Source organism: Carassius auratus, chromosome 8 (assembly GCF_003368295.1).
Source record: "Carassius auratus strain Wakin chromosome 8, ASM336829v1, whole genome shotgun sequence".
In the NCBI taxonomy this organism is placed as follows: Eukaryota; Metazoa; Chordata; class Actinopteri; order Cypriniformes; family Cyprinidae; genus Carassius; species Carassius auratus.
Window position 1 is genome coordinate 20,737,913 of NC_039250.1, and position 11,818 is coordinate 20,749,730.

Below are 11,818 nucleotides of genomic sequence, written 5' to 3' on the forward strand. Positions count from 1 at the left end.
CAGAAATGCTACTTTTACATTTTCTGACCATGATATTACAGAAGGAGTACTGTATGGAATTCAATCTTTGAGCATGTCATATTGAAGGCCAAATCCCTTTTTTATATATTAAAAAGCTTATAGGCTTTAATTCCATCATAGCAAAGAATCTCCATGTTCAAATATGCGTGTAGTGTACATCCAAAAGGCACTTTGACTTTATATACATATATGTGCCAAAAGTTATTTTTCTTAACTTAAGTCTGAAATACACAAAATAACACATTTTAATTATTACTTTATATTCCGTTTTTGTTTTTATCTTTATTCGATAAAGGTTTTTAGACCATGAACTTGCGCTTTTCTTTGTTTGCCTTTGTTTTGTTGACCTACATTTGCACGAGCGTTCGAGTATGTATGTCAGTTTTGAGTATAAGTGATTGTGTGTGTGTTTGTGGGGCACCTCCTCACTAACGGAGCTGAAAACCATAGACAGTAAATGAAAAATAGACACAAAAAAACAGCCTCGCGCTCGGACACGGAAGTGACGCCGCTCTAGAATCCCCCCCGTACTTCCGATCTTCAGCTCTGCTAAGACTTATCTAAGCGAACTGCTTGGATCTTTGTCCCAATATCTCTCTTCAGCCTGTCTCGAAGTGTGGCCTGTGTCGGTCCGGGAGGTGAGTAATTTCAGTATGTTGGGTGCGACGGGGGGCTTTGAACGATCAGTGCAGCGGCTTTGGCGAGCGAACCAAAACGGCCTTGTTTACATACGAATCCCCGAGCTGGAGTGTGCGCTGGCGGATGATTGCAAATAAAGCCCTTAAAGCAGACACCAAAATACCCCTTGCATTCACTCAAACAAGTTTAGTTGGACTATGTGCACTTTAAACTGCGGGATATGCGTAGTGAAACGATAGATGTTCCGAGGGATAAAGCGGGAAAGAGAGACTCTGCGCATCGATCGCGCTGCTGTAACATACATATGTGCTGCTGATCTAGAGAGGAGCAACAGCTGCTGCGGTCCGATTCACACGGAGTAAACAAAGCAGAACCAGCACTGTCAGTACCGTGAGTCTGCAGTCCTTGATCAACCCTACGCACTTAAACCATGATCCGTGACCCAGCTGAGCGTGATATTATGCACGGCACTCTAAGTCGTGCTCTTTTTATAGCCCTGCTGGAATGCTAGGGATAGACGGTGCGCGAATGCGTTGTACCTTCATGTCGTCCCATGACTGTGGGGGTCCGAACCGGACTGGACGGTTGCACCAAATGTTTATTCGATTGAATTGGTGACTGTCATCACATCAGCAGGAGCTCTGATCTCTGTGATCATCAGGCGCGCGGTCACGCGGCCTCACCTGCTCCTGCTGTCCGGTTGGACTGTCAGTACACCTTGTAACGTTAATCCGTTAAAACGGAACGCTAAGCCGCTCTGCATGTGAGGTTATGATTGTCTTTCGCTCAAAGAGATGCTTGGCCGCTGGTAAAACCGAGACAAACATCTACAAGTACAACCTTCAGAGAGTTTTTCAAGGTGTGTTGATCTGTAAATACTGGACTTAGTAAATACTAACAGACCTGAAATAAAATCCCATTATGTTTTTTGAAGAGAGAATGAATTTTGAACAATAATTTGTCATTTAAATTTAATTAAAGACAAGATCTGCCGTGAGGTTGTAAATTAAAAGTATATTGTTTTGTTGAAGCCGTCTGACCACATTATTTATATATATATATATATATATATATAATCTACATGAAGAATCTCCACCAATCAGAGACTCTTCACAAGTTCCAAATACAGTAGTCTTTCTTCTCACATATTGTAATCATTTAAACTCAAATCAATATTTTGTGTCTATTCATGTATTTATTAAAGAGCTGTGTAATTAGTAGGAAAGGTAGAGTCATCATCTCAAAATAAATTCCTTCATGATGGTCCATTTTTAAAATGGAAAATAAGAATTGTAGCTTTGTAAAGAAATGTATAGACAATTTATATTTGTCAACAACTAATTTTGAGTATAAGCTTTTAGGCTAAATATCCTTTAAAATAATGAAATGCACAATCTCACAACGTATGAAGGACTGATACCAACTAATGTGTTTTTCTTCTCTCTTTCAGTATTTTTTTCTCTGTCTGAGCTCATCCCTTGCTCCGGTTCCTCATGAGTGACGGGGAGTGTGATTTCTTCTGCTTTTTTCGGTGCTGCTAAAAGCCAAAGGGCCCCCTGGGATTCTCGGAACAGTTGGAGGTGGAGAGGAGCAGCTCAGTAGCTGCTGATTGGTGGAGAGCAACTTTCAGTCAGGGAACCGTCGGGCCCAGAGGGCTATGTCTGTGGATATGAGTAGCCAAGCCTCAGACAGTAACGAGGAAATCGAAGATGACGAAGACGCCGGAGAGGGTGACATCCCTGATTATTATGATGGAATTGATGATGACGTGGCGATAGAAGAACCGTTTGACCCAGAAGAATACCAATTCAATTGCTTGACGTACAGGGAGAGCCAGAGGGTACTAACTGAACAAGTCAACAATGTAGCTAGTGCCCTAAAGGTGAGGGACCGAATGAGTGACAACGTTTAGCAGATTAATTATTGGCTGACAATATTTAGCTGTGTATTTGTGTATCTTTTCAAACTATAAACTGTTCAGACAGTTCATGGAGTTTATAGAAGGGAGTCACTTGCGCTTCAGCCTGGTTGGTGCTCACAGAACAGGACACAATATTCAAGAGAGGAAAACCAAGGTCTAGCTCGGACCAAGGAAACAGAACCAGAGCACACAACGTTTTTAATAATTTATTAATAAAAACTGACTAATGTTTCGACGCTCATGCATCGTCTTCTTCAGAGTCCGAAGAAGAAGACGATGCATGAGCGTCGAAACATTAGTCGGTTTTTATTAATAAATTATTAAAAACGTTGTGTGCTCCGGTTCTGTTTCCTTGATCCGAGCTAGACCTTGGTTTTCCTCTCTTGAGTTCATGGAGTTTAGTCTGTCAGTACAGAGAGATGTTTTTTTCTCCCTCAGGTGTCACCAGCTGTAGCCAAACTGGTCCTTGTACATTTTCACTGGCAAGTGTCACAAATACTCGAAAGGTAATTAAATACAGCACACACAAACAAAATCTGTACACTTTTATGGGTAGTTACCGTGAAGCGTTAAATAGTTTCAGTGGTGTGATATGCTATACGTCCTTTAAAATGATTTAAATGTTTTTGTATTTCTTGTGTAATAACTCATGAAATCTGAGAGACTACTGTTCAAATGTGTGGGGTCAGTAAGAGTTTTTATTTATTATTATTTAAGAAATAATGCTTTCAGCTAGGACGCATAAAGATGATCAAAAGTTACAGCAAAGACTTATAAGGTTGCAAAAGATTTGTTACAAATAAATTCTATCCTTTTCAACTTTGTTCATCCAAAAATACTGAAAGTATTAAGAGTTTGCTCAAATTTTTTTTTTTTCATAATTGATAATATTTTTCTTGTGCAGCAGTCAGCATATTAGAATGATCTCTGAAGGATAATGTGACACTGAAGACTGGAGTAATGAAGCTGCTGAAAATTCAGCTTTCCTATCACAGGAATAAATCATATCAGAGAAAAAGGTTATTTTAATATTGTATCTAACTATGAAATATTACTGTTTTCACTGTATTTTGATCAAATAAACGCAGCCTTTATGAGCATAAGAGATTTCTTTCAAAAACAATAACATAATATTTTACTGACTCCAAACTTTTGAACATTAGTGTGCATGTTATCCATCACTGCAGGGATTCTCAAATCAACTGCAAAAAGTTTAAAAGAATCACAAAAAAATAAAAACAAAATATTCATTGCATTCATATAATGTTTAACCTAAAATCCTGATGTTACTTCTGTCTTTGTTAATATTTTTTCTGTATTTGAAGGTGTAAGTCCAATTCCTCTCAGTTGCTATGTGAAGCCCATGCTCAGCCCACAAGCATCTGCCGATCTCTCACTGTGAGTTCCTGTAATGTTCCTTCATTTAGTCTTTTACATAGTTATTTGAAGTAAAATTAAATGTATATATTTTTTATTTATTTTAATCAAGGCAATTAAAAATGTTCCCATCATGAAACCTGTTCTTTGATAAATTGCAGATGCCACGGAGTATGGTGTACATGCAGTGTAGTCAATAAAGGGGTTATTTTATGATAATTACAAGCTGACTATACTGTAGTCTGCATCTTACACAGCTATTTGCCACATCAATGATGGACTTGAAATATTGATTCAGATTTAATTATTTTATTATGTGACAAAGTGGAACAGTGATTTGAAAGGCATGAAACCAACATAGCTGTGAGAAAGAGAAAAACCTGTTTGCCTGGGACAACCGTTCATTATTCCGTTAATGATCATTACTGCACTTCCTTCTCTTGACATGTATGTGCGTGTGTCTTCAGGCCGGGACGTCACAGCAGTGTGGGGTATGTCTGCAGCTGGTCCGGAGAGACACTCTCCTCTCTCTACCCTGTCAGCACTCCTTCTGCAAGGCATGCTGGGAGCAGCACTGCACTGTACTTGTCAAAGATGGCGTGGGAGTTGGTGAGTGCGCACACACCACACACACACACACACACACACACACTGAGTGCATTAAGACTGTGTGCAGTACAGTGTGTGTTGCTGATTAGAGTGAGCTTGTTATCTGATCTCCTCTGTGGATTGTGTTTGTCTGTAGAGATCTCCTGCATGGCGCAGGACTGCTCTCTTCGCATGCCAGATGATTTTGTTCTTCCTCTGCTGCCCAGCGAGGAACTGAAAGACAAATACAGACGCTACCTCTTCAGGGATTGTGTGGAGGTGTGTGTCTGTCAAGGGATGCACAATATGTGTTTTCCTTATGTTTTCTGCCATTATTACAGCTTTTATAAAACATTTTATTATATTAGATAATTATTACACTCAGTGGTTCAGTTGTTGGGTCTAAAGAAATTAGTACTTTTATTTAGCAAGGGTTAAATTAAGTTGATCAAAAATGGTCAGTTCTTACATAAAACAACTATTTCAGATTAATCCTGTTCTCAGCATTCTATTTGTGAAAAAATCTAAACAGAAATATTAAAATGATGTTCATCATGTGGCACTTAAGACTGATTTAATGGCTGCTGAAAGATTCAGCTTAAAATTACATTTAAAAATGTATTAAAATGGATAGCAGTTATTTAAAATGCTAATAATATTTCACATGATTACTGTTTTACTGTATTTGATTAAATAAATGCAACCTTGATGTGCATAAGAAGCCTCTTTTTTTTAGATGTATTTATTAAATTGTATCACAAATGTATTTATTAAATGTTAAGTTCTTTATTTCGTTTCATTTCATTTAAATATTTTTATTGTTTTTTTTTGTTTGGCCATAACATTAAAATTGGTATCTGGCAGAATTCTAATATCAGTACATCTCCAGCTTTGACACATTGTAGAACAAAAATCTCTGTGATTGCTCTTAACCTGCTCATGTATCTGTGTGTCTCCAGAGTCATTTCCAGCTGCAGTTGTGTCCTGGTGCTGACTGTCCAATAGTTATACAGGTGCAGAAACCTCGAGCTCGTAGAGTCCAATGCAGCCTCTGCGAAGAAGTCTTCTGGTATTACACACAATTACACTTGCACACACCACTCAATTCATGGTGTGATACATGTGTTTGGATTAACTGTGTCTGTCTGTCTTCAGTTTTAAGTGCAGACAGATGTACCACGCACCCACAGATTGTGCTACCATCCGCAAATGGCTGACCAAATGTGCAGATGACTCCGAAACAGCCAACTACATCAGTGCACACACTAAAGACGTAAGGAAGCACACACAGATACATTTAAAGTCACATTAAATATATATCTTAGGTGTACATTTATTTTGATAATAAAGATATTAATATCGTTATGTTTTGATTTTGTACCCACAGTGCCCTAAGTGCAATATCTGCATTGAGAAGAATGGAGGGTGCAACCACATGGTGAGTAGTATGCACATTCTTTTTCATTCATCACACTTTTATGGGCACTCAATATATTACCCAGAATGTCAGAGTGAGAGTACTACCTGAATAGCTTATTTGTTAACTTTTATTTGTTACATTTCCCAAAAGCATCGTAAGCTTAAGTACATCGTAGACCCATTGAAATCAGCTCCCTCCAAAGATTTTCTATAGGATTGAGGTCTGGAGGCTGTTTAGGCCACTCCATGACCTTCGTGTGCTTCTCGTGTTGGCCGTATGTTTTGAGTCATTGTAATCCTTAAAGACTTATCCATGACCGATCTTCAGTGTTCTGGCTGAGGGAAGAAGGTTCTCGTTCAAGATTTTACAGTACATGGTCCTGTCCTTTTGCCCCTCGATGCATTCAAATTGCGAAACAGCCCCAAAGTATAATGTTTCCACCTCCATGCTTGGTGTACTTGGGGTCATAGTCAGCATTTCTTTCCCTCCAAACACGGCAAAAAAGCTTAATTTTGGTCTCATCTGACCGAAGCACATTCTCCCAAGCTTTCTCTGAATCATTTAGATGTTCATTGGCAAACTTTTAAATGGGCCTGTACATATGCCTTCTTGAGCAGGGGGACCTTGCGAGTGCAAGTCCATTGTTTTCAGTCCATTGGGGCGTAGTGTGTTACTTATGTTTTGCTTGGTGACTGTGGTCCCAACTGCCTTAAGATCATTAACAAGCTCCTTCCATGTAGTTCTGGGCTGATCCTTCACCTTTCTCATGATCAGTCTTACCCCATGAGGCAAGATCTTGCACTGAGCTCCAGACAGAGGCCGATTGATGGTTATTTTGTATTTCTTCCATTTCCTAATAATCACACCAACAGTTGTCTCCTTCTTACCAAGCTTCTTGCTGATGGTCTTGTTGCCAATTCCAGCTTTGTGCAGCTCTACAATCTTGTCTCTGACATCCTTTGACAGCCCATGGTGGTGGCAGAGGTTGGAATGGAAGATACAGATTGTGTGGACGGGTGTCTTGTACACCTAATGAGCTGACATTAGGAGTAACTTGTTAAAGTGGCAGGACTAATCTGTGTTCCACATGGGCACATAACCAGTCTGTGGGAGCCAGAATTCTTGCTGGTTGGTAGGGAATCAAATACTTATTTCACTCACTGAAATGCAAATCAATCACTAACCTTTATATAATGTTTTTTTTTCTCAATTTGTTGGGTCCGTGTTCTGTCTCTACCCATTAAAATAAACCTACGATCAAAATTACAGATCCTTAATTTCTTTGTAAGTGGGCAGACTTACAAAATCAGCAGGGGATCAAATAAATGTTTTCCTTACTGTACAATCAACTTAAGCTTCGATGCTTTTGGGAAACACAAGATTTATACTGCTGTTCAAAATTTTGAGGCCAGTAAGAACTTGTGTTTTTTAAAATGTCTTGAATGCTCACCAAAGTTATAAAAAAAAAAAAAGTTATAACTTTAACTGTTTTTCTGTTTTAAAATGTGAATTATTCCTGTACTAGCAAAGCTGAATCTCCAGCAGCCATCAAATGATTCTTAAGAAATCATTATGATATGCTGATTTGTGCTTATGAAAACATTTTTTATTATTATTAATGTTGAAAACAGTTAAGCTGCTTAATATTCTTCTGAAATCTATTACAATAATTTTTTTTTCAATGTTCTTTGATGAATTGAATGTTTTAAAAATGTATTTGTAAATATAAATCCTTTATACAATTACAAATGTCTTTACTGTCACTTTTGATCAGTTTAATACTTTACAACAATTTACAATTGCTTCCACTGTCCTCATTTGTAAGTTGCTTTGGATAAAAGTGTCTGCTAAATGAGTAATGAGTAAATGTAATGCATCCTATCTGTATTAATTTCTACTAGAAAAAAAGTTGAACAATAGTGTATGTTAAAAATAGTAAAAAAAAAAAAAAATTAATCAAGATTCATGTTTTAACTGAAAATATATTTTTTCTCTCTCTCTCTTTGCAGCAATGTTCAAAGTGTAAACATGGTATGTTTTTTCCCGGTGGTTTTTGGTAAAAAAGATTACATCAAATCCCTCTTAATTGTAATGACATTGTTATGGCTGTGTGTAGATTTCTGCTGGATGTGTCTGGGAGATTGGAAGACTCATGGCAGTGAGTACTACGAGTGCAGTCGTTACAAAGAGAATCCTGACATCGTGAATCAGAGCCAGCAGGCCCAGGCCAGAGAGGCCCTCAAAAAATACCTGTTCTACTTTGAGAGGGTGAGACAAAAATTATGAATTGATAAATAAATCTCTTTTGGAAAAAGCAATGAACCGAGTGAGCTTAGTAGTGATCCTGAGAAGTAGGTTGTTCCAAAAAGTAGGCAGTAACATTATAGTTAACTTATTCAAAGTATTAATAAAAATATCTAATTCCATTTGTATGGTGGTTGTCTAGTCGCTGCCTATATGGTGTTCTTTTTCAGTTAGGATGTTGCCTATATGGCGACAATACAACTCACTAGATTTGAAACTGAGTTATTATCTCATTGGGTTTATCAGTTGGCATTAGTGGAAATGCATTGGCATGATTCAAATCATACTTATCTGACCTTCATCACAGCAGTGAATAAAGAGTTATCATATCGATCACAAGTGCAGTATGGAGTACCACAAGGCTCAGTACTGAGGCCGCATTGCTTTTCACAGTTAACATGTTACCCCTGAGAGATATCATCATAAAACATGGTGTTGACTTCAACTGTTATGCTGATAATACACATTTCTAGATTTCTTCACGGCCTTATGAAATGCATCAATTTGAAGTTGCAGTTTTCATATTAAAAACAGCATTGACACGTAATTGTTGGATACATAATCTGTACATTATGTGTGTGTCCAGTGGGAGAACCACAATAAGAGCATGCAACTGGAGGCACAGACATACCAGCGGATCCAGGAGAAGATTCAGGAGCGAGTTATGAATAACCTGGGCACCTGGATTGACTGGCAGTACCTGCAGAATGCTGCCAAGCTACTAGCCAAGGTACAGGCAGAATTCAGCTGCAATCCACAGTAGATCTCCTGAGGGTTGCTTAAGTGTAAGGCTACACAGTTTACAAATGTGTAATTTATATATCAATATGGCTTTGAAAAAAAAAAAACAATACTTGAAAGTAAAACTATATAAACTTCTGGTACTATTTATGGCTGTCTTATTTTTTATATTTTCAAACATTAAACACTCAAGCTTTTATTTTGGTGGAAAAATTTACGGGAATCTTAAAGCCTCTTTTTTTCATAGCTGCCAGTTTATAAGCACTTTGTTATAAATTTGGGAAAATGTTTGCCGCATGTTGCATTCCCAAATGCAAGTTAATCGAGCAAAACTTAGCAGATTCAGAGATGGAGTTTGTGTGATTCAAAGCTGCATTTACTGTGAAACAAACTGAAAACACTACTCAAGTCAAACGACAGTGTCATGCTTCACTCTGAAACAATCAGAGCATATATTTGTTTAATTAAATCATTGCCTTTGCGACTTGATAATTGACATAAGACATAATGCAATTCTTGATATTTTGATTTATCTTGCAGCTATATTCTGCAGGCACAAATGTTGATGCATAAGGGTCTGTGTTTCCACACGCTTACTTTGTCTGTTTGCTCTCTCCATAGTGTCGTTACACACTGCAGTACACTTATCCTTATGCCTACTACATGGAGTCTGGACCCCGCAAAAAATTGGTAAGCTATTGCATTAAATATGTGAATCTTTCACTGAAAGTCAAATATCTCTTTGAGATTAGTATTTGGTAATGGGATAAATTTCTTTTTTATTCCCTGTAGTTTGAGTATCAGCAAGCACAGCTGGAGGCGGAGATCGAGAACTTGTCATGGAAAGTGGAGAGAGCAGACAGTTATGAGAGAGGAGAGCCGAGCGCTAATGATAGAGGGGTGAGAGATGATACAAAAACAAGAGGAAGTTGTGAACATGGACACTGGAGTTAAAAAAACCCAAAACTAAACAAAAAGCGTTTTTATTTTTTCTCTTCTCTTCTCGCACTCTCTCTCTCTCTATAGGATCTGGAGAATCAGATGCACATTGCTGAGCAGAAGAGACGGACGCTGCTGAAGGATTTCCACGACACCTAAACATCTGTCCATCAAATCCACATGAAGCTCACTCTTCTCTCCACTGTCTTGGTCCATTCTCTCCAAAGATACCCCTCCACTTTTTTTGTCAAAACTCTACTCTAAATCTTATAACATTTTGTCCATCTCCTTTCTGTCTTTCACATTTATAGCATCTTCAAACCATTTTTCCCTTTAGTTCATTCTTCCCTTCATCAGTGCCAGTTCGTCAGTTTTTTGCTTTCTAATCTTTATTTGGTGGATTTTGTTTGAGAAAGCCATGATTATGTCCAAGGATTCACACATGCAAACATTGCATTCTCACATCCCCATGTCAGCTGACTTTACACATGCACACACACACACACAAAACACTCCACCAAAACAGTCTAACCCACCCAACCCCCCACCATCATTGCTCCTGCCATAACTTCTGCCGCCATTCCTTCTCACTCTTGCTTTCTTCTCATGTTTTTTTCTTGGAAATGGCTGTTGATAGTTAGATCATTGAGAAAAACAAAACAAAAAAAAACCTGAAAACTGAAAAAAAAGATGAAAAAATGATGCTGTAATTTTCAACGGTTGTACAGAAATAGTTACTGAGAGAAAGTTTTTAAACCAGACAGAGACTCTTGTGTTTTCTTGTGCACACACGTTAAAGATGTATTTGCACTACACTACCAATCAAAATTTTGTGGTCAGTAATATTTGTATGTTCTTTCAAGAAAAAAAATCATAGTGATCCCAACATTTTGAATGAGAGTGTACAAGTACATTTGAAGTGACATATATTTATCTACCACACAACTTTTTAACATGTCACCTCCAGAATGTTACAGGTGTCATATATTAGTAAAGCTCACATTTGTCATTTTATTTTTGCACAGAATTTGAGGTATCTCAATACTTACACTGTTCATACATCGGGATAAGTATGGTTACAATAGGCAACCCACAGCCATTAAAGAAAACATTTGATCTTTATAGAAAATTAATAAACGCAACATGCAGTACTGTATAAACCACTTTTCCTTTTGATGATGTCTCATAAAGGATTTAGTTCATAGTTAGTTCAAGCACATACACACAGATCAGATGCAATTTGAAGTCAATATTTATATTATAATACAAATTAAAATAAAAGGACAAAAAAAAAATCTTTATGGGTCATTCTTACTATTTGGTGCCATTTCAGCTTGATATCTTTCTTTCAAAAGACGTTTAAATTTCCATGATGTAATTTTATCTGAAAAAGAGCTTTTTACACTATAAGAAAAATATATTGGTCCAGCTCAGGATATTATTATTCAGTAATCTTTCATTAAATTCTTCACACGAGCAAGGGCCAAATGTGTGCAATGTCCCTGTTACAGGACATTCCCATCTTTAATAAGTGTCTTGAATGCACAGTGTAATATTTACATTTTCTAAGAACTAAAATGTCCCTCTTTTTACCCTTCAAATGTATTTTAACAAAGTGTTCATAATCAGGCATTATCTTGAAAAAAGGTTTCTAAGACAAGTTTTAATTAAAATTTTAATTACATCTTAAAATAAAGTTCAATTTAATTGATTAATTAATTAAATTATTTAATTTTAAAATGTATTTCCCTACAAGTATACAAAAAAGATATGCATAGTATTTTTTAAAGTTATTTTATATATATAACTTTAACAGGGTGGACGGGGGAAGCGGTTGACAGGACAGGGCATAACAGGGTGGACATCAC

At 37.2% G+C, this 11,818-nt stretch overlaps 1 protein-coding gene across 1 annotated transcript; it reads left to right on the forward strand.

Moving 5' to 3' along the window:
• Nucleotides 1–508: 508 nt before the first annotated feature.
• LOC113107557 (E3 ubiquitin-protein ligase ARIH2-like) lies at nucleotides 509–10,711 on the forward strand. The gene is made up of 15 exons (XM_026270153.1): nucleotides 509–659; nucleotides 2,111–2,542; nucleotides 3,020–3,087; nucleotides 3,907–3,979; nucleotides 4,426–4,567; nucleotides 4,704–4,825; nucleotides 5,506–5,615; nucleotides 5,702–5,819; nucleotides 5,934–5,984; nucleotides 7,976–7,997; nucleotides 8,083–8,234; nucleotides 8,857–9,000; nucleotides 9,633–9,701; nucleotides 9,804–9,911; nucleotides 10,038–10,711. Exons 2-15 carry the CDS (start codon nucleotides 2,318–2,320, stop codon nucleotides 10,107–10,109), a joined length of 1,476 nt encoding a protein of 491 aa, XP_026125938.1. The 5' UTR covers nucleotides 509–659; nucleotides 2,111–2,317; the 3' UTR covers nucleotides 10,110–10,711.
• The last annotated feature ends 1,107 nt before the right edge of the window (nucleotides 10,712–11,818 follow it).

Excerpts from the sequence above, each read along its gene's own strand:
- LOC113107557 (XM_026270153.1), top strand. The coding sequence starts at position 2,318 with ATGTCTGTGGATATGAGTAGCCAAGCCTCAGACAGTAACGAGGAAATC. Across the intron at positions 3,980-4,425 it reads GCATCTGCCGATCTCTCACT|GCCGGGACGTCACAGCAGTG; the intron begins GTGAGTTCCTGT and ends GTGTGTCTTCAG. Across the intron at positions 4,568-4,703 it reads CAAAGATGGCGTGGGAGTTG|AGATCTCCTGCATGGCGCAG; the intron begins GTGAGTGCGCAC and ends GTTTGTCTGTAG.